This window comes from Leptinotarsa decemlineata, unplaced genomic scaffold, assembly GCF_025532065.1.
Source record: "Leptinotarsa decemlineata unplaced genomic scaffold, Ldec_3_MD MMD2_tig00026358_RagTag_RagTag, whole genome shotgun sequence".
NCBI lineage: Eukaryota > Metazoa > Arthropoda > Insecta > Coleoptera > Chrysomelidae > Leptinotarsa > Leptinotarsa decemlineata.
In genome coordinates, this window is record NW_027412703.1 from 4,696,640 (window position 1) to 4,723,057 (window position 26,418).

A 26,418-nucleotide genomic window follows, 5' to 3' on the forward strand; every position below is an offset into this window, starting at 1 on the left:
AAATACAGCAAGGGCTGCAGTTCGAACATTTAATATAAAGTCATGTATTCCAGCATATTCTGTCCGCTAAACAATAAGTATTTTTGATAATATTGTTAATTTACCTAATAAAGAATGTTACGCGTTACCTTATTAGCACACACACAACTACTGTATTTTTGTCCACCCTGTACCAATTGGAATCAACATGTGATACATTTCTGAAATCAACTCAGCTAGAGTAATCCAAAAATTGAGACAAAATGGGGGTGTTCCATTTAAAAAAAATGACGGTGACGTCATTACTCGAACGTAATTCACCCTGTATATTAGATTATTATTTTAAAATACGGTAAATTGACATCAAAAATCGACGTGTTTCAGGATTATTTCTTAAAATGACCTGTTTAGCTAAAAATGAATTTGTTCCATACTTTACGGACACAGTGTATAAATTGATTTGGAATCCCTGAAGGAATATGTAAAAAGTTAAAAAAGGTTAACTGAGAAATAACAATTATATCAAGCAAAAAAACTGAAATTACAATGAAATAAAATACAAGCAATAAAATACAAGCAACAGCCAAGAACAACCAAGAAATACAAGCAACAACCGAAGACGATTGTGGGTACTAACAATCGAAACGTCGTGAAGTAACTTGGTTTGGAATCTTTTAATTAATCAATTCATTGCTTGTTAATAATGTTTTTAATTTTTTTCTCGTGGTGATAGTTCAATATTTTCGATTTTTCGGTAGTTGCTTGTATTTTATTGTATTGTATTTTATTTTATTGTAATTTCCGTTTTTTTGCTTGATATAATTGTTATTTCTCAGCTAATCTTTTCAATTTTTTACAAATTCTTTTAGGGATTTCAAATCAATTTATATCATATTAGACAATAGAAGTCCGTAATAATGAAATGTAGAAACATACAGTTAGTTCCCATTCGAAACAGAGATAGAGAAACAGATCAATGTATTAGATCTGACCATTACAAATGATCTTAATAAATTTGAGTTCAATGTATTCAGAAAACTGAGCTATACAGACATTATAATCCCAATTAATTATTCGACCTAATGGCAAATTTCTCAAAATTTTTCAATTTGATGTATGTGTCATACGATTTCAAAGTTTTTTCACAAGTACTACGTATTTTAACGGAAATGGTCTAATTCTAAATTTTAGTGCAAAAGTGGTTTGTGCTTTATTATAACAATACACTCTGCTCTTCAACAAGATGTATTGAGTTGTTTCAGAAGTTTTGCTTCTTTTCAGCTTATTATTATATGATGGCGTTAAGCGATGTTCAGCCAATTTTTCTCTACGAATAGAAACAACTTGGCAGTTGGCAATGATAGTGTTAATGAAAGTTCCAGAGATTTTAGCCTCAAATATGAGCTCCGAAATGGTCGTCCTACAGCAATCCAGGACGAGGACCTGGTGGAGAGTGGCCCATAAAAAATGGTGCGTGGCATGGCAGATGAAATGGACGTCGTGTCCCATACGGTTTTCCATGGTTTAAAACGTATTGCAAATGTCAAACAGCTCGGCAAAGTGAGTACCCCACGATTTGAATGATCGACAGCAATTGTGACGTATCGAGAACTATTCTTCTTTGCTTCTTCACGTATGATGAAAAGTGGATCCTCTCTACGACTACAGAAGACATTCAGAACGGTGGTTGGACACCGATGAGCCATCCAGGTACTTTTCAAAGGTGAAAACCCTCCAAAAAAACATGGTTACTGTAGTAAATTGAACCATGTTTTACAAAAATGGTTCGAAAAGTAACCTCTAAACACACTTTTCATAACAATTATAAATTGAAAGCTTATAAAGTTGACAAGAACTGTCGAGTTGTTTATTAAATGCTGCAATCGTTTTCCAAGGCAAGGCTTGATTATTATTTATGGTATTTTCAGAAGAGTGCCAAATTCAATGATGCGGCGGCTAGACGGTTGTATTGAAGTCGAAGGAGGCCATTTCCAACACTTAATTTAGTGCAATTCGTTAGTCTAGATGTTAATGTTATTTAATATTTGTTGTTATTGTTACATAATTAATAATGAAAAACTGTAAAAATAATTATTTCCAAATTTTTCCTTGTGAGGTCCAGGGATATGCAATTAGATCGACTTTTTTTTTCTTAAAAACTAAGCAAGATACGAAAAAAGTTTAAGAGACAAAAAAGTTGTATTTCTAATTGCCTAATCCAAATAAATAATAAAAATTGCACAAAAGTCACTCGCGTACATTTTTAAGTCAAAAATATTCGCAAATCGCGCACGAGACGCCAGTGGACTTAATAAATTGAATCACGTTTGAGCTGAATTAATTCCTTGATGTTATAATTACCATTTCCAAATTACAAGGAAATTAGGTAAAGGATATTTAAGATATTTAGGAATAACTTTTTTTATTAATTTTTATTTCAACATCCTGTATCTTGAGAACGAAGGATTTGCGGACCCATGTTTATATGAACATTTCGTCTTAAAATTATCTAAAGAATCGTCTGTTAAATTTATGGTACATACTTAATTAACACCCTGTATAGTAAGTATTAAGCTGAGAAGAGGCAAAAAATAGAAATTTGGAAAAAATATGAACAGCATCATCGTATAGAGTACAAAATTCTCTATCGATCGGTATATATTACGATATTAAAACTTTTTAAACCACCTAATATTTCATCTACCCATCAAATTTTGAAATTGAAAAATATATAAAGATTCCATATGTAATTAATACCCGTACATTGAACATGCCAACTCATTTTCCTTTTTGAAAGTATTTTTTAGAAAGATCTGAATAATAATAATAATAATAATATTTATTGGCAAAGATACATTGTTCAATGATACAAATTGTACGAGTCAATTTCCAAATAAATATAGAATTCCCACAGAAGGATATACCTGTGCGTGGGGTCTGCAGAAATTCGAATACTAATGAATACAATTTAATATTTGAATACTAATGAATACAATTTAAAATTTGAATACTAATGAATACAATTTAAAATTTGAAATATAAAGTGGTATGGTAAATAAATAAAAGGTAAGACGTTTTAAAATTATCAGACATATTATTTTAATTATATCATCAATCTTCTTGTATGAATATGTGAATCAGTTTCTATGCATGTCACTATGATAGTAAACATTTTTCATATCAACGTGTTGGTGTATCTGAATCCTTTAATAGAACATTCATTTCAAAAACTACGATCTAACTCAGAGGCGATATTTCAGACTCATAACAATGTTTCAGATGTTCTGTTCAATTAACAGGTATAGATCGAGAACTAGTTTTCAATCTCATTCACTACCTTAATTTCATTAGTTGGCTAATATTGTTTCTCTTTTGACGTTTTTAGCCTTATTAGTGAAGAATGTTCACTAGAAATTAAATTCAAAAATGTATCACGTCATGGAATTTTTTCGCCCACTCAAATCAATATGCTTTCATGGTAAAAGCAATTTCCTTTGGTCTACTCATAGGAAAAGATAAATCGGATGTTCCAAAACGTATTTCAACAGTAGTAGAAATGACTAACTGGGACCGAATTTACATAAAAATAATCGTAAAATCCGATTCAGAATGTAGATACAGACTATGGGGGCTTGTATATAGACTGGCAGCTCACAGCGGAAGGCGATGTTTATGCTTATCTGCTTGCTATCTGGTGGTTAGAATTTATCATTTATCCTTTTAAAGGTAGTCTGCAAGCGTCATTTGAATACTATGTATTTCTTGGATGTATTGACGTACGATGATGGTTTTTAATTGCATTACAGTTAGAATTGTTAATGGATGTCTTCATTACAAGCTTTTTTTGAATGATGCAACAAATTTTCCTTTATTTTCAGTATTTTAATATTGAATTCTACAAAAAGGATTTGAAGCTTTATATCTTCAAATGACGTATTCCTGAGAGAATTTCAAGAAAAAAAGTCTTTTATGAACTTGTTTCCGAAAATGCTTCGTTTCGGAAATATGGGGTGTTAAAATTGAATTTTTTTGTTCGCTTTTTGAAAATAACTCTTGCAAAAAGTAAGTTATTTGCACGAAATTCGGTAACCGGGATTTTTTTGACGTGGGAAATCATAGTTTCGTATTAATTTTCATGTAATATCTAGAGGGCACTGCGTACGCTGTCATTATTTATTTCAAATTGCCCTAACTTTTTTGACAGTAAACTTTTCATGAAAAAACCCAACTCCCACACCTTTTCCAAGTAAAAAAGGTACACCTCCTCAGCAACGCTGGAGGTGATCGTTTTCGAGATATTTACCATTTTGTATATCGATGCATATTACTTAGCTCCTAGGGTGCTATTTACAGGATGTAACTGAATAAGTGTAAAACATTTGAGGAGGTGATTCATCATCGAAAAAAAGATAGGATCTCTCATATAAAGAAACTTCATTGGAGCATCCCTTGTTAAGATACAGCCTCTTGAAGGGGGTACATAAAATTTGTATAACAATTTTTTTTCACAAGCACTGAAAAAGTTACAATATTGAAATCAACCTGACGTTTTGTACTACCGAAAAGACACTTAGCCAGTAGTTTATTTGGTTTACCCCATGATTGTTAGGGGTGGAAAACGCAACCCCTAAAAATTATTTCCAATGTAACTTTTTGTCTTATTATTTGTTTACCATTTAAAAATATATTTCCGATAGCCTGTTTTATTCTAAACAAAAAATATCTCTTTGTTTTTTTGCCCAAAATAAACCAGTTCGCAGCAAAACATTATTTTAGGAACAACTACAGAGATACTTCGTCATAAATGCGAAAATACGAAACTAATCTATTTAGTAGGTCGACGGGCATTGATGAAATATCAATAATTACAGTTATAGATGTAATCAGTGTTATAATTGATCCACTTACCTATTTGATGAACCAGTCTTTCATACACGGGTACTTCCCAAAGGAATTTAAGAAGGCTTTGGTAATTTCCCTATTTGAAAAAGGAAATCGTGCTGAGATTGATAACTATAGACAGATCTCTCTACTAAGCTCGTTATCAAAATTGTATGAGAAAATTGTAGGCTCCAGAATAAGGGAGTATGTAGGAATCAACAACATATTATGTAACAACCAGCATGGTTTCAGGAAAAATCGTTCCATAGAAACAGCCACTTATCACTTTCTCAGCAACATATATTCCAACTTGGACGCTGGTAACTTTGTTATAAGTGTATTTTTCGACTTGTCAAAGGCATTCGACTCTGTGTCATGGAATTTTCTGTCTAATAAGTTGACTGGACTTGGTCTTCCAAACAATGTATTAAGATGGTTAGGCTCCTATATGGAGTGGCGCTGTATGTCAGTCAAATATGGAGGAACCATGTCAGATGAGCATGCTGTTAAACTAGGCGTTCCCCAGGGCTCAGTTTTAGGACCATTATTATTCATTATATTTATCAATGATTTGCCTGAATATGTAAGGGACTGCCACATAACGATGTTAACAGAAATAATAATACTCAAGATGCAGTGTTCTTTATTGATGAAATAGATATGTCACAAGAAGTAAAATTTTTAGGAACAATTGTGAATGAAGCCTTGAATTTGAACTCTCATATTGATGGTGTCTACAAGAAACTCAATAAAGCATTTTTTGCAATAAAGCAGATGAAAAACTTTTTAGATCAGAACAGTCTGATCAGCATCTATTATGCAATGGCTTTTTCACATATTTCCTTGACAATCATGTCTTGGGGGTGTGGTTCGGATTTCAACAGGGTGTTTATAGGACAGAAACGTATTCTGTGACTAATTTTTGACGTGGAATATCGTGAAAGTTGTAAACCAGTGTTCATAAGAATGAAATTGCTGTCTATCCCAGCACTGTATATTTTTAAATGTGTAGTTTCTATAAGAAAAAATCTTACAACTCTCACAACTGATGGATCCTCTTACAATTTGTTTACACGTCACGCTGATCAATTGAGAATACCTCTCCACAGGACAGCTTGATTCCAAAAATCACCACTATATAATGGGATCATCCTGTATAATAAACTGCCATCTTCGATTGAAAATCTGAAATCCGAAAATGTGTTCTATAACCGTGTTAAATCCTTGCTCATTGAAAAGTGTTACTATAGTCGCCAAGAATACCTAAATGATAATTTAATGTAGTTATTTTCTGAATAAGTCTAATGTGAATGTCATAAATGTTATTTATTAGTGTTATAGTATGCTTTTTGTTTTTAATTAACCTTACATATGTACATATTGTACCCATTGACGAAAATAAATTACTATTGATTTTAGTATTATAATACAAGACATATCTTACTGACAATTGCTTTTGTAAGTATATCTATGTTTTTATTTTTTTGTGTTTCTACTACCTATCGTTTTAATTGGTTCACACATTTTTTTATACTTCATTTCAACTTTGTACTAAGGGTAAATGGTTTGATTTAATTGACGTACCATATATATATTATACCACGGTGGTTTAATAATTTTATTTCTGACCGGGATATTATAAGCTTATATCGTCATAGTTACGCTATCAATAAAGAGGGTCATAACTCCCTTGGGACATTATAGATTTTATAATTCCCTCTACCTTTCACAAGTAAAAATAAATAGAAATGAAAACTGAACCATATTTTATTTATTCACGTCATTACAAATAATAAATGTACAATTTTGAAATGTTCCCTGAAAATTACTTCCGCCACTGGAAACAATTTCTTCTTTTGTATGGCTGGAGCTTCTGTTCACTACAGTCGTGGTACCTGCCTCTTCTGATGACAAAGTAGACAACATACGCGCCGTTTTATTTCTCAATTCGATGCTATCCTCCAAATACCCCTCCGCCACCGTGGAACTTTTCCAACCTCCGTGTCTTTTTAAGTTAGTCATAGTTACTCCTGTATTGGCTAGAGCAGTAGCAGAAGTGCGACGAAGGCAATGTCCCGTATAGGAAGATGAGTTTGGCAATCCTAAATACATTGCGATTTTGCTGGGGATTTTCCCAAACATGTTTTTTCCAATTGGCTGAGGTGTACATTTATTTTGTCGGAAGCTCAAAAAAAATCGTTCAATACCTTTAGGACGCAAAGACAAAGTCTTAATAGAGGCAAAGCGGAGAACTCTTTTTCATCCACAACTGTAAATTTCTTCGATACACCAGTTTTACTTTCCGGTACGTTCACTACCATAACGGAATCCCGGTCCTCTATATCCGATATCTTCATATTCAAAAGTTCCTGACTTCTGCATCCTCCAAAATAACCCATAATCAAAACAACCTATAACAAAAAAAAGGAAATAAATACACACAAAAAGGAAAATAAGAAAAAAATTACCTTATGCAATAAATGAATATCATTAGGAGCGTCCTTTAGAAATCTGATAACATCTTTAGGAGATAAAACAGCAGACTTTTTCGGCTTATAACTCTTACTCTTCCGTTTCAAAAAAGCCTGTAGTTCATTGAACTTGGTGATATCTCGTTTCTCATGTATAGTCACCATCGATTTTAGCATTGACCATTTAGTCCATAAAGAATTCGGACTATACGTTTCTGACTGAAACGAATAAACACAATTACTACCAAATCTACCGAAAAACATAGAAAATTCCTTACCAGTTCTTGAAAATATGCCAGAAATACAGTTTCAGTGACATCTTTTGGCATAACATTTTTCCGTGTCAGCCAGTCCATCAGATATATCTTGTATTCTTTTTGGTATACGGCTTTACTTTTCGATGGAATTAATGATTCTCTTGCTTGTTCAGCTTTTTTCAAAATATCCTCCATTATATTTGGGGTAGAAAACACGTTTTCACCGCAAACACAGCTTGATAACAAAGTTCTGTTTATAAACAAGTAACATAGCAACAACCTAGCAACAAGAAAACTCTACTATAATCAACGGTACCTGATTCAAATATACCGGGAAGGTAATGAATTGGTACATTTTTCCGTTTCAAAAATGAACGAAATTTTATTGAAATCGGTCAGAAATAAAATTATCTATGTACCACGGGAATTAATGAGCCTTAATAACCTCAGGCAATTGCTGTCCCTCGGGCCAGAGGCCCTCGGGACGCAAACTTTGCCATCGGTAATTAAGGCCCTCCTAATTCCCTTGATACATAAATAACTATTTTTTTTCTCCAATAATCAGAACAACCATCTTGACAGTGATCTGGATAGAGTTTGCGGAGTTCGAAGAGAAAAGAAATGAAATTATTATTATTATTATTATTCACAAAAATGATCCGATAAGTCATAGCATCGAATTTTGGCCAGCAGCCCACATGCAACACACGGTCAAAGGCCTTAGAAATATCAAGCACAACAGCTTTCGACTGTCTATGTTTCTAGATTACGTTATTCCAAATATGGGTAACATATGATACATGGTCGCCTGTTTATCTTTGACAGCAAAGCGACTGTTATAGTTATTTGGAAGATTTTTCTTGCCCTTTTTGGGAATAGGCTGAACGCGAGCAAACTTCCAACAAGAAGGAAAAACACCTTTCTTGTAAGACAGGTCGAAAAGTTAGGTAACAAGTTGTTTAGATTTAACAGTATATTTATATTTATTAGTTTATGTATGAACGTTTCTGTTCATTTAATAGTATTATTTCAAAGGAAAATTCAAAAGGAAAGTCGAAGCCCCAATCCCACAACCAGAGAAATAGATATTTCAATTACATTGGTGAAGAAATATTTCAAAATCACTGAAAACATGAGAACTATTGCAGTGTTCAATAAGCAAAAACTTCAGTGTTGAGAAAAAAATTAATATATATTAACAGTCAAACAAGCAGCCTACGATCATCTCAACAATTGAATGGATTATATGAACGAATGAAGAGAAATGCCTAACAACACAAAGCTGATGAAAAGGTTTCTACGATATTATACTCTATGTATTTTTTCAAACAATATATTGTACCTGATCGAAGTTCAAAACAGCCAAAGAAAATTGAATGGGTAGGGTGAAAATAATACTTCACAGTTTACACTACACTGACATTCAATGCTAACAGCTGTTTCGACACACTGTGTCATCTTCTGAGCGAGTTACAATGTTTATATCTCGCTCTCTCTTAAAATTTAATGTTATTTGATTCTATGAATGAATGATTCCACTTTTTTTATTTTATTTATTTATCTACATTATTAACCTATTTACTCGAAAGTAGTTTGAGGTTATGAAAAAATATCAGTTGATTTCTGCACTGATGCCTGTCGGATATATTCCAACGTCATTCGTGGTATTAGCCAGTGGAGTAGTTGTTTTCTGATAGGCGTCAGTCCGTTCAACCTACTATGTAGGTATATCCGCGACGGACATTTAAAGTTCATTTCTTTAAATTTAAATATCTAGTCATTTGACTGACCAAATTCGCTCTGTTGAATATAATAATAATAATGGTCTTTATTGGGTGAAATACAATATAACATCCAAAAGGCGGAGTTCAAAACTGCAGTGTAGAACACTACAAGTTTGTTCTACCACTTAACCACTTATAGCAAGTGTTCTACCACTTATAGCAAAGCTATAAGCCTTACAATTGCGTTATTGCAGTAACGTTGGTTACAAATAAAAATGGTAAAAAAGTTTTAATTTTCTGGGAAAGAAAGTTTTTGGCTTTCTACTACTCCATCTGATACAAAAAAATGGATGAGAGAATCTTCCAAAGAAAGGAAGGAAGTAATCAATTTGAAAATAAGTAACTCTATACATGGATGTGTAGATCATGCAAAGAAGTAACTTTCAGACACAAACTGAAAGAAAGTCCTCCTGAAACAGCTACTTTCATATAAACATTGAATTACACGAAAGAAAAAAATTCTTTCGAAACAAATACTTCTATATGAACACTGAATTATACAAAAGATACTTTTCTCTATTCAGTTTGTATATCGAACATTTGTTGAGGAATAAGAAACAGATATCATTTACAAGAGTTCTACTTTGAATGAATGGTAATAAATTGTACTCACATGGAACACTGTCACCCTCACTGGTATACACCGTGTTTCGCCTTAAGACACTTGCCCTAAGGCTATTCAGTACCAAATTGGATAACATTATAGAAAATACACACACTTCATTCATGAATTACGATTTTGAATCGTATGACATTCATTCACCTATTCACCTTCCTTTCTTTGGAAGATTCTCTCATCCATTTTTTTGTATCAGATGGAGTAGTAGAAAGCCAAAAACTTTCTTTCCCAAAAATTAATCACTCCTAAAAATATAACCCTTTCAAATCAAATAAGATTCCTCATGGCTGGGATTAAATCAAATAGGTGAATGAATGTCATTACGATGTCATCAATGACATAAGCAGATCAAGCTTATTCCGTGACATTCAAAATCGTAATTCATGAATGAAGTGTGTGTATTTTCTATAATGTTATCCAATTTGGTACTGAAGAGCCTCAGGGCAAGTGTCTTAAAGCGAAACACGGTGTATACCAGTTAGGGTGATAGTGTTCCATGTGAGTACAATTTATTACCATTCATTCAAAGTAGAACTCATGTAAATGATATCTGATTCTTATTCCTCAACAAATGTTCGATATACAAACTGAATAGAGAAAAGTATCTTCTGTATAATTCAATGTTCATATAGAAGTATTTGTTTCGAAAGAATTTTTTTCTTTTGTGTAATTCAATGTTTGGTAAATTTTCGTTATGTGGACACCCGGCGATTTTGAAAAAATTTTTGACTGTACTTACGTATTTTGATGCGTAGATTACGAATCCGAAAGAAAAAAGCGGCGCTCTCCCTTATTTAAAAAGTTACGGCCCTTCAAAGTTCAGAAAAGGGCAACTTTTCAGCCTTCTTTTTCACTAAATAAACTATTCAAAAACACAAGCATTTATTCACTAGGTCACCTTCACACCTTATTCCTCCTTCTTTAACACTTTTTCACTTCAATAATCAACATTTTTCTTATAAAAAACTCAATTTAAAAACGAATGCTTCTCCTGGTGACATTATTCTATTTTTAGGTTAGTTACTAGTGACATTTCAGAAAAAAGCGGTTGGTATTTGCCGTCGCCTACTATTTAAAATTCGTAATACACCACCAAAAACCAATTTACGATCTAAAGAATGAAGGTAAAAAACATTTGAATTACTTCAGGAATATGGACTGCATCAGTCGTACCAACCATATCATTAACCTTAAAAACGTAAAATACAGTGATATGTAACCAAAAAGCAGCTCCGTACATTTTTTAACATTTTTTAAGAAAAATGTTGATTATTGAAGTGAAAAGTGTTAAAGAAGGAGAAATAAGGTGTAAAGGTGACCTAGTGAATAAATGCTTGTGTTTTTAAACAGTTTATTTAGTGAGAAAGAAGGCTGAAAAGTTGCCCTTTTCTGAACTTTGAAGGGCCGTAACCTTTCAAATAAGGGAGAGCGCCGCTTTTTTCTCTCGGATTCGTAATCTACGCATCAAAATACGTAAGTACAGTCAAAAATTTTTTCAAAATCGCCGGGTGTCCACATAACGAAAATTTACCCAATGTTTATATGAAAGTAGCCGTTTCAGGAGGACTTTCTTTCAGTATGTGTCTGAAAGTTACTTCTTTGCATGATCTACACATCCATGTATAGAGTTACTTATTTTCAAATTGATTACTTCCTTCCTTTCTTTGGAAGACTCTCTCATCCATTTTTTTGTATCAGATGGAGTAGTAGAAAGCCAAAAACTTTCTTTCCCAAAAATTAATCACTCCTAAAAATATAACCCTTTCAAATTTAAATTTTCTCTTTTGACTATGATTTCCTACTATGTAGTAATGGCTACATACATCATTTCATCTTCGAAAAGGATTTAACAGCCTATTAGGAATTCATGACAGATTGGTGAATGATGGCGTGAATGTTGAAAGTAAAATTTTGGAACAATTCACCAATTGACCTGAAATTCTGTATACTTGTTTAATTTAGATGACAATGCATGACTCCATTCTACATCCAATATGGCGGGTTCGCCCAATAAAACGGACTAGTTCCTCTCTATACACCCTCATGAAATGGGTATATAATTAAAGAGTTTGCTGGAAAGAATACATGATATGGAGATCAAAATAAAGGGTTCAAGCGTTAAAAATTCAAAATGTCGGGAAATAAGATGTCTGCCAAACTATAAATAAAATGAACAGACAAGAATATGTCCAGCGGTATCAAAAAAATCAATTAGTGGCAAAAAAAATCTAAGTACATGCTTTCATTAACATGCTCTAAAAAGAAGAAAATGAATTTTTGAATAATTGATACCCATCAATGTATTATATTACATAATTTATATGACATTAAAGTTGGTCGCGAGGTTTACTTGTTCAGATAAATTAAAAAACAATATGTAACTTGATCTTGACAATGATAAGTTTATCATAAAATAAGTGAATGTCGTTACAAGCTTCTACATCAAATAAATTGTGTATTGTGAATTAATTGATGACATTGAATTATTTTCAATCTTATTTTTTTTTGAGCAAGTTGATGAAAGCTTGTACTCGAATATTATAATGTACAGTTGGTAATTCTCTATATGGTGATATGTCAGGTGTTATACACCTGACATAGGCACTTCATAGGCACTTTCATCTCATCTGCTGACAACATAATAATAGTTGTAAATCATGGAAATAGAAAGAAAGAGAGAGAAGAAGGTTCTATGAATCTGGTTAAGTTACAACTTCCTCAGTTTGAATTCATATAAAATAAATTTCATGACCTTCACTATTACATGTAGCCACCAACAACAGCCAGGAAAACATAAATTATCCAAATCAAGTATCTAGGATTATTTTCACAACAGCTTCGGAGATGAGATGAACATACATTAGTGGGTGAAGAGAGGCTTGAACAAATGATATAAACTATCTGAAATATACTGTTGAAAAAGTCTGATTTATAGGTTAGCAGAGCATGTGGTGCAAAGTTGGCCAATGTTTTGAATAGTGCCATAAACATAAGAAATATAAAGACTTTCCAATAAGAAAAAACATATTCAAATAACAATTTTTGACTTCGGACCCAAGTTATACCAAACACCAGAAATAAATCGAACCAAAAATCTCAAAACATTCGGTAAGGTTAGGTTGCATTTTGGAAAAATCCAATTTGAGATTTCATTATTTCTCGTTTCATTCAACTATTAATGAAGTTACTGGATTTCACCCAGAACAGAGCCATTCGCCTGATTGGAGAAACGAACATCACCTTGATACTCTGGAACACCAAAAAAAAGTTATAGGTTTGCCTCTCTTCTGAAGATACTTTCACGAAAGCTTTTCAAGTAACTTGGCACATTTGATTCCACCAAGAGCGGTACATATCAGAAATACGCGACGGACTATGGCTGCTCATCGTTTTGATATTCAACTCAGTAAACCTCGAACTTCACTGTTCAAGAGCTTTTTCATCTGGAGAACTGCGTTTATGTGGAATAAACTTCCTGAGTACGTTTTTCGAAATGGATTCATTCTCCAGCGATTCCAATCCAATGTGATTCATTACTTTCCTACAGGTACCCCTCTGTAAGAGCGCCTTGAGGATTTTCCTGTAGTGCTTGTGTATTGTCCTTAAAAAAAGTAATCTTTTAGAATTGAATCAGTTATTATTTTATTGAGTGAATCGTAATAATAGGGGAGCCCAATCGGGGAATTCGGGATTTACTAAAGCGCGGCAGATTAATATACAGGGGGATACCTTGTACCCGGTTAAGTACCTCCACCAAATATGAGCCCCATACATAAGGCCGCCTGTGTGGGATAAAGGATCAGATTAGTAAAAAAAAATTGATCATCAGAAATTCCCGAGCGCGTCAGATTAAGGTAGGGTGAGTTAATTAGGTACCTGCTGAAAAGTGTATATTCCAGTAATCTGAAAAGTGTTTATTCCAGTAATCTGAAAAGTGTATATTCCAGTAATCTGACAATTTGAAAGTGACATAAAGAAAGGGGGGGCAGCAAAGTTGTAAAAAAATAAATTCATTTCGACATTATCGACCGTAGCTATTTTTTTTATTTTGAAGGAAATAATTCAAGGATAACGAAAAATATATAATTTGACGATTTCCGAAAGCCGAAATGAAAAAAAATCCTCGATAAAGTTTAATGCGTGCAGCTGTGTGATACCTTTATTTCCCTCTCCAAGTTTCTATTCCTCTATTCTCTATTCACTTTTTCTCCATCTATTTCTCTCTCATTCCGTCCCCACTCTGAATTCTGTTGCCTTGACGCCATCACGGCTGATCACAGAGACTTGTTCGTGATGAAGATGAAAATGATGATTAATTAATCAATTAATTGATGGATGTAGCCGTTACTACGTGGCAGAAAATCATAATGAAGTAAAGAGAAATTAAACTTTCTATGTTTTTTACCACTTTTATTTATAAACAACATTACTGCAGTTTCGTCCTATAAAAACATTTTTAAACTTATACAGTATTATAGGGAGATTTTCAAACTTATACAATATATAAGTTTGAAAATGTCCTTATAGGACGAAATTGCAGTAACGTTAGTTACAAATAAAAGTGGTAAAAAACATAGAAAGTTTCATTTACCTTTTCTTCAATAATCAATCCAATGGTTATGAAAAATTAAATTTCTTTGAGCATTGTTTCAAAATTATTTTCTTATAAATACAAGTATTCTACTTAAAAAACATACACTTATTCATTTGCATGCTATTTCCTGAGCTTTTCAAATAATTAAGTTCAAAGTTACTGGAGTTTTTTCCCAACCAAATCGTTATTTTTAACACCTCGACACGTGTTCCGATCGATAAATTCAATGAATAAAAAAAATTGTAAAAGATATTGTTTTTGTCAGATTAAGCGAATCCCTCTATATAATCGTCAGATTATGAGACAGCACGTCTAAAACATAAAGATGAACCATATATATCTTAATCTGATGCGCTTGAGTTTTTCAAAATGGCGAATTTTTTTTGCACATTATAATAATGGCCGCGAGTTTGCGTCAGATCAAAATCTTAGATTATTGAAAGAGAGCTTTTTTTTGTTGCACTTAACACCCCTTCAGAAATTCTGACGCGCTCGATTGAATTTTTTTTCTTTTCACTTTTAACCCTTACGTACAACTACCCACGTCATGCAAACGATCAGATTAACGTACCAACATTATTAAAAATACGTAGAACATTGATGCTATCAATAGTATCTTTTTACATATTTAAAAATCTATAGCTGCTTCCTCCATCGATGAAAAGGTATATATTATATAACATTTTTTTCTTCTTATCATATGAGCTTTGCAACCTAATATGTCTCAATGACGCTCGAGTAAATCCCCATTTTGCATCGTGGGCTCCCCTGCTATAACGTTATTCAAAAAATGTTCATAGAATAACTCTTAGATGCAAAAGCGCCACTCCAAAAATATAACCTTTTGATTGTAGAATGAAATTTATGGAATTCAAATATTGCCAGATTTCGAGAGAGAAACAGGTTCTAATGAAGCCTGTGTCAATTTCCAGACTAATAGTGGGAGTAATATGAGTTATTTTGAATAACCAACGTTAATTATGTTGATTTATTGTATTGGGTTGGGGAGAATAAATCAAATTCTGAAAGATTTCTGTATGACATGAAATGAACCTGAGCATTTCGTGAAGATATATGTTGTGCTTGTTATCGAGGGTGGATGGTGCATTATTCATTGTGAATGTAAATAAAATAATTTCTTTGCAATGTGAAGTCAACTGTCTAGGAATCATTTCGATTTGAATGTAATTTGCGACACACCACGTTTATTTATTACTTTTAGTTAGTATTTATACCATCGTTATTATTATCTTCTCCACTTCAAAGCATATTTTCCCAAGGCCACAATACTGAGAAAACTGTTTTTTATAATGAAAAATTCACAACAGCTCGAAAATAAATGCAGATAGTATAAATCGCATTTCAAATCTTTGAAGGTGGTACAATCTGCAAATATATTGAGACGATCGTTTCGCTTTCATGTATAGGGTCTTCCCATAAGGACAATTTTGACAATTGATAACGGCCATATTGTTGACACTACATCTGTCAAATCAGTTGTCATTTATACAGTCTGTTTTCCCAAATCATCATGGGTGGATATACGCAACACGTGCGTATAATAAACTTTCTTATAATTTTTTTATAATATTTTATTATAATAAATAAAGAAAAAATCATGGCACTTTTTTATATATAGCTGTTTTTAAAATTTTTTTCTGCTTCAGAAACTGTTGAACTAATAAACAATTAAATAATGAATTTTTTTTTGCCAAATTATTTAAAAGTGTAAATTATGATTTTTGAAGCAAAATTATTTCTCAACTAATTATTTAAAAAATCGAAATATAACAAAATCGATTTCAAACAATTAAAACTTAAAATTAAGAAAACATTTTATTCAAAGCATAATTATTTCTAAACAACAAAATGGCAAAAAAATGTTTTCAAAAATATTGGATTTCTCTATTTGTTTAAAACAATTTAATAAAGAAATTACGTAAAAAATTCATATTCAATGTTAATAACTGCCATTGTTTGATGTGAAAACAGACATATCTGAATATCAATTGGAAAATAGTCATAAAAATTCATAATTAACAAATTGAGAAATTTTGAACTTTTATCGCAGGATCGTATGAAGTATATATATCAAAAGGGCTCCACGAAATTTGAAATTTATAGGCCAATCATGTATACCTTCTATCCCATTATTTATGCCAACGGAGATTGAGGAAAAATTTGAAATTTGAAAAATGGTGATAAAACTTTTTTTCTACGGGATTCGATTCATTCAAGTGTTGAGAAGATACTAGATTTTTTCAAATTTTTAAAATGACATTTTATGTTATAAAAACATTATTTCTTCTGATAAACTCTCTTTAGCGGCAGCGCGCGCATGCCGCAACAGCCGCGCGGAACCCTATTTTCAACGTCAGATTACAATTATAAATAATGGAGATGGAGTTTCGAGAGTCGTGACTTCTTTGTCGGAAATTTCCTCCTCTTTAACAAGCTTTTTTTTTAAATTGCTCAAATATTAATATTTTTTGGGCTGTTAACGAAAAACTAAATACCATTTTTTTATTCTTATTTTGTTAATAATAATTGCAATTTTTTACCTGCACCAGAACCCTTCAAAACATTTTTCTAGAGGTGATTCCGAATCGAATGAGTTATCGCTCATATTTTTTTGAACCTTTATCTCTATTTTTCATGTTTCTCAACTTGTTGATTAGACTATGACCCTAATTCTCGTCGGAAAATCATCTTCTGCGATGAGGCCCATTTCTGGATGAATGGGTACGTGAACAAACAAAATTGTCGAATTTGGGGCGATATACCAATCCACATGAGATCCAAGACCACTGCATCCCGAAAAAGGCATTGTTAGGTGTGGATTTTGGGCTGGCAGCGTCATCGGTCCACATTTCTTTGAGAACGTTGGCCAGGCCATTACTGTCAACGGTGAGCCCTATAGGTCTATGATTACCAACTGTTTTTGGCCTGAATTGGATGATCAGAACACCAACGACATGTAGTTTCTACAGGACGGCGCTGCGTGTCACACAGCACATGCCACATTGGATTCTCACGTGGAGGTGATGTGAACTAGCCACCGAGATCGTGTGATTTGACTCCGTTAGACTTTTACTTGTGAGGTTTTCTTAAGAAGCAGGTATATGCAAATGGTTCACAATCCACAAAGCCTCAAAGCCAACATAACCCATGCCACCGGTCAAATTCAGCTTGATTTATGCGACAGACTCATGAAAAATTGAACGTTCCGAATGCGCTCCTTTCAGAGAAGCCGTGGTGGACATTTGAAAGATATTATATTCCACACATAATGGAATCAATAATAATAATAATGAAGTTTATTTAATTTATAATATACAATTTCAGGTAACCTATTACCACTCACTCAAATCGACCGCCGTGTTGGTCGGTGGTTCAAGCCCCAGGTTGAACGATCGATTTTCACTTGCTCTCATCCAACCCGTTTTAGGAATCACACGTTAAAAAGTAAAACCTCGTTAGTCGCACAAGTTTCGACTTTTGAGAGTTGTCGTTCGTAGGGGTCTGACAGCTGGTTAACGGAAAACAAATTTTAAACAGAAACATTACTGAGAAAAAAATAAAATAAACAAGGCACAACAGAGTTTCTTGTGTGTGGTATAGCCAATCTATTGAAAATGGAAATTGAATATTCAAAATTAATTCAATTTTATACTCATTTAATGTTAATTTGTTATGTTCAAACTGACAATTGTGTTGAAATCAACTTCGGCTTTTATTTTGAGTTGTTCCCATGTGTTTGACTTATACACTACAGCTGTATCATCACCAAAACTCACAATTTCACCTGTTGATTGTAGCGTTAACAAGCTATTGATGTATATGGTGAATAAAACAAGGCCCAAGACTGTTTCCTGCGGGACACCATACATAACTTTTGCTTCCTCGAGGAGATCGTACATCTTGCCGCGCATGCCAATATTCTCCAATTTTTCTAGCAGCCTTTTGTGACAGGCGGCGGTATCAGACGCCTTGGAGAGGTCGACAAAGATACAAATTGTTGTCTTTGAATCGTCTAGCGTTTCATAAATTACTGATGTACGTCTGTATAATGCATCCTCCGTTTTGACATCCCCCTCTGAAATCGTATTGATTTTCTGACAGGACACTATGTTTCTGCATAAATTTTTATTTGTGAAATTATAAAACAACGATAAAAATAAAAACAACAATGAAAATTAATTGGCGCCCCGAGGCGACTTCATTGATTCCAGTGGCGCATTTGCTTTTTTAGCTGCAGGAAAACCCGGAAAAACCTGCAGCACCACATCGTCTGAAGATCTTGATCTGATCCATAAGTTATGTCATTCTTTTTTTGATGATTTTTTCAATAACTTTTGTTATATTTGAAATCAGTAAAATGGGTCTGTAATTGTTGATTTGAAGTCTATCACCGATTTTCAAGAGTGGTTTGACGGTAGCGTTTTTGAAAATATTCGGGAATATTCCTTCCAGAAAACAATTATTTGATGATATGACCAAATGGACATTTGCTATTTTTTTCTCTGCGTTTATGTTATCATCTCCTGGACTTTTGTTTGACTTCAGTTCTTCTATTATTCCTATAACCTCATGATGCATAGTTGCATAAATAAACATGCTTTTGTCATTTCTAAATATCTTTTCTTCAAAGATATCGGGAGATTTTATTTCATCTGCATGTTTTTTCCCAATTTCACTGTACTGTTGGTTAAAAGCATTTGAAATATCTTTTTTATCAGTGATAATTTTATTGTTTTTCACTTTCATTTCCGTTATGTCTATTTTATTTTTTGCTTTATTGCAAACTTCATCTATACACTATTCCAGAGGCTTTAAGATTTATTTCAATTTTTGAGAATTCAGCTTGGAAATACAATTCTTCAGCACTTTGAGTTAGTTCATGCAATTCATTCTTTAGATTATTATGCAGGTCTTTCAAACGGATGAAAAATTTCATTGATATCTCATACAGATTTCGTTTTATCCAAATTTAAGGACAGAAAACGTATAATTCGTTGAAGTTTCTTTTATGCAAAGAACTCCTTTTCTAATCAATGTTTTCGTTTCCTTCCATTTTTCTACATCATTATATTTCTGTATTTTAATAACGATCCAGACTCCTACTGAATGTTTGTAATCAATTTAATATCCCGACCTCATTATCCACATCGGCCAAAGACCTCATTAAAACTTGTACGATGTTAGATTATTCTGAGATTCAAGAGAATAAAGAATTCTTTCTTCGAACTTCCTCTGAAATTTTATTTTGTTTATATCTTGAATCATATTCTTATGCGAGGAAAGTTTGGAGTTGAATAATTTGATTTCTTTTTCTGTTGGAAATTCCCTGCCCATGTGACCCTTCATATCAAAATGAAAAAGCATAAAATTTAAAACTCTACATTAGTTTTGGAATAAATTCTACGGAATATTCTGTTTTCCTGTATGAAAAAATGTCTGTTGTTAAACTATTGTTAGAGTGATTGATGCGTTATTTGATAGATAATAATACTGCCTGCTAGCTGATATCAGAAGGCGAAACCTTTTTAAGGGTCAATGAGGTGATATTGTGTGAAGTAGAAATTTGAAGAAGATAAAAGTGTTTGTCTTTCGCTTACAAAGTTCTTCGTTGAAATTCTCCTTTCACAAAGTGAGATTAGTGACTTGGTGAATCAATTTTGTTTTTACAGTTGGAGCTGTCTGTTCCTATGGGTTCCTATACAGGGTGAGTCAACAAGATTCCATCGGTCATATCAATAAATACTACCTCTTAAAATTATTTTCTCGCATACTTGGTAATTCAGCCGCGCGTGGCTAACCTAAGTTATATTTTTGGAAATAGAAAACCCATTATATGAATACGTCATTCGATTCCATATTTTTTTAGCATTCTAAGGAATTTCTGTTTTCGAATTTCCATTGCGGTATTGCCAAGTTATTCTAGCAAAACCTATTTTGCAGACAATAATTTTTTAATTCACCACCGGCATGTCTACAGTAATTAAGTCGTTTTTTTTGGAATAGTTAGTCAAGATCTCTATGATAATTTCTCGATTCTCAACTTTCGGAAACAATATATAGGGTGCTCGGTAAAACCGGTCAAGTTTCATTCATTTTAAAACAGACATAATTCAACTTTTTCAAATGGAACACCCTGTAGTTCATCATTTGCATGACATTTTTCAACATTTTTATCAGAAGTATATTATACGAAAAACCGATATTTTACAAATAATACCAAGTTTTAGTAATTGTTGTAACCACAAAAAATGTACTTTCTTACGTTCACTTACTCAAATTTATATTTCGAATATTCGAACTAATCGCTAATAGTCCAGTTCCCAGGGACCAAAGAAGGGGTTCACCTTGCAAATGATGAAGATTTCGTTTAAATGGATATGTAGTGTAAAATATAAAAATTGTGACTGAATCTGGGCTCGGCACAACTTTTGGTAGTCGAAAAACTGCTAAATTTTCGGACATTTTTCGTTTTTTTTGTAATATTTCGAAAAGAAGTGGTTCTTGCGAAAAACAGTCCCTATACAAACTTGTAGAGCATTAAATTCCCTACAAATTTCATCGATAACTTTTTCTTCTATTTTACCACCAATAGGGAGTGAGCTACAGCATCTCAAAGATATACCATTTTGGAAACGAGCTCCAGCATCTCAAAGATGGATCATTTTCCCCAAAATGGTAAAAAGCCAAATAGCGCCTTTTTTTGTGTGTGCTATTGCGACCCATGCATTCTTTGGTTGTATTTTCGAATTATATTTTGGTCCCATAAGGTTCTCCAGACCCCCCATCACCAACTCCCCCCACCCCCAATTTGATAACTCATGACGAATTAGTAGGTATTTGTTGAAATTATTATTGAAGCTGGAGAGCTTGTGTTCAAAGCATTGTACCAACAGGGGATATTCAGTGGACTCGAAACCTTGGACAACATGCGATACGATCTTTTTAAAAAGTCCGTGTCTGCAGGTGAAGTTAATCTTGCTCGGTTGCCACCCACTTCTGATACTGCTGCTTTACACTCGCTAAGATCGTTGTACTAAATTCAAAATTGGCTGGGTGCCACAAACTTGAACCCCAAACATTATGGGTGGACCAGCAGTGTACAGGGCCTGATTCCACAGCATGCAACGAAGGACCAAGCACCCAAAAGCATACTTGAAAGTGTCTCGTGCACCTGCAGATCTGGATGTGGGCTAGCCTGCTCGTGCGTCAAAGCCGCGTTTAAATGCTCCAGCATCTGCAAGAAATGCAGAGGCACCGACTACGACAATGTCCCACTGTACTTCTCCGACCTGGACACAGATGGTGAGTAAGGGGAAGATACATTCACCTCAACAACCATGGATGAGATCTATGAGGACCCACCTATCATGGCACCTGTTCGTGAGGAACCAGGACCGTCGAAACGCCTAAGAAGGAAGTGCAATGGAAGGTTAACTTCTCTTTTCATTGGTCAATTTTTCAATGATTTAGTTGTGATTAAATACTTCACTTGTTAATAAAAGTATTTTCCATACACATGTTTTCTCACTCTCTTGTCTCCTTTATTCGTTTAGTTGTTGATTAATTTTGTAATGAAGGGGCTCACAGAAAAGTTCTAGATCATTCTACTTCATTTTCATAACAATAACGCCTATTTCGAATTTTCTAAGCACCATTTTGTGAAAAGAAACTCTTTCTATTTCATTCACCTTAGTTTTGTTTCACTGTATTAACTTTAGGCCCTGATGAAGCTTTGAAACAATGCGAAAGCTCGGCAAATAGGTTGAAGTGCTTTTTCTCACATTGCGTTGGACTGTGGGGGTTTCGATATGCCTACTCATTCCACGTCAGTTATCAATTTGGGGGGTGGAGGGGGATGGTGATGGGGAAGTCTGGAGAACCTTATCGGACCAAAATTTAATTCGAAAATACAACCAAATAATGCATAGGTCGCAATAACACACACAAAAGAAGGCGCTATTTGGCTTTTTTACCATTTTGAGAAAAATGGTTCATCTTTGAGATGCTGTAGCTCGCTACCTATTGGTCGTAGAATAGAAGAAAAAATCATTGATGAAATTTGTAGGGAATTTAATGCTCTACAGCTTTGTATAGGGACTGTTTTTTGCTAGAACCACTCCTTTTCGAGATATTGCGAAAAAACCGAAAAATCTCCGAAAATTTCAAGGTTTTTCAGCTATCAAAAGTTGTGCCGAGCCCAAATTTAGTCACATTTTTTATATTTTACTCTTTATACCCATTAAAACGAAATAAAAAAATTAAGTCTTCTACCCCACCTTTTGTAAGGTGAAATCCTCTGAGAACTGGATTATAGTAGCTTTTTCCACACCATCTAGTGATAGTTATCAGTGGTTTCAACGGTAAGAAATGCGTAAAAAACCTAAAGAATATTTAAAGTGCTTTTTTCTTTAAAAACCCAGTTATCCATGACTGACATCAAAAAATGATTTGTTTGAAGGTGATTGACAATGTTTCGTGATGAATTTCACTAGTTCGGACTTCCATTGTCTATTATATAAAATGATTTGAAATCCCTGAAACAAGTAAAAAAGAATAATTAAAAAAAGAATAGTTGAAAATAACAATTATATTAAGCAACAATAAACCTGAAATGAAATGATAGTAAAATAACCTACAAGTAAAAATATAATAATTGAATAAATAAAAATTAAAGGAATGCAAAAAAAATAATAAATATAAAAAAGTGTAGAGATTCCAAGTCACGTTAGTTCACGACGTTTCGATTGTTGGTATCTACAATCGTCTTCGGGTGATGACTGGACTGATTCCTCCGAGAGATGACTATTTTATAGGTCGTATGAAAGTATTTCAACGACCTATAAAATAGTCATCTCTCGGAGGAATCAGTCCAGTCATCACCCGAAGACGATTGTAGATACCAACAATCGAAACGTCGTGAACTAACGTGACTTGGAATCTCTACACTTTTTTATATTTATTATTTTTTTTGCATTCCTTTAATTTTTATTTATTCAATTATTATATTTTTACTTGTAGGTTATTTTACTATCATTTCATTTCAGGTTTATTGTTGCTTAATATAATTGTTATTTTCAACTATTCTTTTTTTAATTATTCTTTTTTACTTGTTTCAGGGATTTCAAATCATTTTATATAATAGACAATGGAAGTCCGAACTAGTGAAATTCATCAAAAAGTGATTCTCGTAATTTGTCAATAACGCCATGTGTTGAAGTTTCTTTCGCGTGTAGATTGAATCATTTTCATTATGAATTATGTACTGGAAGATATGGTGCAAATGGTCTATGCTTTGGGGAAAGTGACGGAAACCCGCTTTGAAAAAAATCTACCTTTTTTTTAGCCTACTTTACTTACAAACGATACTAATAAATGTAGTGATGTTAATTTTTTTGTAGTCAAACTCATGTTAGTATGTTGGAAATAATTCTTAATCCTGAACATCTAACATGAGTTCGTTTTTGAATTAGGAAGTCAAGTTAAATGTTGAGGGTAGATGCTTTTTTTCCAAATGAAGCATTCTAAAATACGTTAATTTTTACTTCAAATTTCAGGTTACATATGTTGGTTAGGATAGGTTATGTTAGATTAGTTTAGTTGGGAAATGCTCGATTTTATTTCATTAATTTTTCAACATCTAATTTTAGCTACCATCAACTCCATCGTTTGTAGTTTGAGGACAATTGCTATTTTATGATTTGGAGTCTTGTTATCGTAATTTTTTTGCTATACTTCAAAAGAATATAAAATATATTGATATTGTGTTGTTACTACAATAAACTACAATCAATATAGAACCTATTTCAAAACTTTTTACCGCATTATTACTTGTATTTCGTAGTTTGAATAATTTCAATAGTGCTTTCTCAGTAACCGATAAGACTACAAAAAAATTAACATTACTACATTTATTAGTATCGTTTGTAGGTAAAGTAGGCTAAAAAAAGGCAGGTTATTTTTCAAAGTGGGTTCCAGCGTGACTGAGCTACGGAAACTAGGATTTACAAAAAGAAGTTCTCCAAAAAAAGACAACCAGAAGGAATGGCATTTCAGGCTCTAAAAGATTTAAAAGAACTGATAATATCAATCACGAGTAGTTCGAACGTGTCTGCCCTGTAACAAATGAAGAGAATACATTTCAAATTGCTCATCAACTTGTTGATAACCTCCATGCGAGTACCCGAGACCTGAGCTAGCAAATTTCATCCTTACCACATGCGAATTGATGCAAGAATTGATAGGAAGAGATTTTGAAAAACTTGTTCAATTTCGCCAATGTTCTCCGATGTTCATTCAGCCTTGTACCCATGGATCTTTTGGTGGTACCGATATAAACTTTTCCGTAGATGCATGGTATACGATATACCCCTGCAGCTGATAATGGATCTCTTTTGTCTTCTGCAAATCTCAGGCTTTGTTGTATTTTCCTGTTGGGTTTGAAGATTATTTTTATTTTCCTCCCTATTTTGGCTTGTAGAAATCTTTAGTTTCATGGCGTTGTTGATCTCGATTACACTGTATCCATCCAACCCTAAAGCGACTTGAAGATGCTCCAATTCTTTTTGTAGGTGTTCCGGTTCACATATTCTATGGGCACGGTCCGTCAGGGTGTTGATAGTTTCCCTTTTTTGACTTGGATGGTGGTTCGAAACTGCATGCAGATATCTGTCCACATGTGACGGTTTTCGGTACACTTTATGTATCAGTCGTGTGCCACGCCCTTCGACGAGTACATCTAGAAAAGCTATCCGTTGTTCCTGTTCGGTCTCCATGGTGAACTTGATGCTAGGGTGGTGAGCATTTATGAGGTCTAGAAATAGGTTCAGTCGGTCCCTCTCATGTATCCTGATGATGAAGGTGTCATCCACATATCGAAGCCAAATGGTTGTTTTGAAATCGAAAGCGTCGAATGCCTTCTTCTCAAACCGCTCCATGAAGAAGTTGACTATCACCGGGCTGAGATGACTTCCCATCGCTACGACGTCTAAGTGCTCATAAAAATCTCCTTTTCATTGGAAGTATTACTTCACCTCAGGCAGCCTTTGAAGGGTCCGACAATGTCACTAGGAAACAAGCTGGATATCTCTCTCGAAGAATATTCCAGCGGGAAACCATGAGAGATGCGAAGATGGTTAAATTGGGGCAAAGTTGCGCATTTACCTGACTAACAATATGCCGTTGAGAAAGTTCTGAAATTCCTAGTATATCCAGAGATATCCGGAAAAAACAGAAATTTCGGAAAATGATTTTTATTTTTTCTGGCTTTATTATTCGAAGGATTCGAAAATAAATTGCACTTCTACATTGCCACTTTTTTCCTGCTACATAATGGTGTTTACAGATTTTTTACTCAACGTTTCGTCTCCCGGCCACCTTCATCAACTTTATTTTTTCTCACCGGCGCTACATTGGATTCTTTCTGTTTTGAATAGAACCAGATTTTAGCTTTTCAATGACTTATGAAAAATTATCATTTTTTTTTGAAAAATTGGAGATATTGAAAAAAATTAATGCTCATCATTTGACTTTTATGTTTTTAAATTTGTCTTTCAATTTGTTACTCTAAATGACATTTTGTTATTGTACAAGTCATTTAATTTTTGGCGAAAACTGGCTTTTACGAATGAAGAAAAAAGAGATATGATACAATTTTATTACAATTACGATAAAAACAGTGTTAGGACATCGGAAATGTATTTAAACTTGTATCCCGAAAGATTACAACCACATGGAACTATGTTCAAGTTATTGGATCAAAATCTCACTGAGTTTTGTTCATTTGACAAGCCGAGGAAAAAATACGGAGACAGAA

At 33.5% G+C, this 26,418-nt stretch overlaps 2 protein-coding genes across 2 annotated transcripts in view; one reads left to right on the forward strand and one right to left on the reverse strand.

Moving 5' to 3' along the window:
• Positions 1-26,418, forward strand: part of LOC111514362 (matrix metalloproteinase-2) — a 346,057-nt gene that overhangs the window by 134,480 nt on the left and 185,159 nt on the right. The window lies entirely within an intron of this gene.
• LOC141486606 (uncharacterized) lies at positions 6,498-8,133 on the reverse strand. Its single transcript, XM_074184835.1, has 3 exons — positions 7,610-8,133; positions 7,329-7,550; positions 6,498-7,271 (listed from the first exon to the last, which is right to left on the reverse strand). The coding sequence occupies exons 1-3, from the start codon at positions 7,781-7,783 to the stop codon at positions 7,047-7,049; spliced, it is 621 nt and encodes a 206-aa protein (XP_074040936.1). The 5' UTR covers positions 7,784-8,133; the 3' UTR covers positions 6,498-7,046.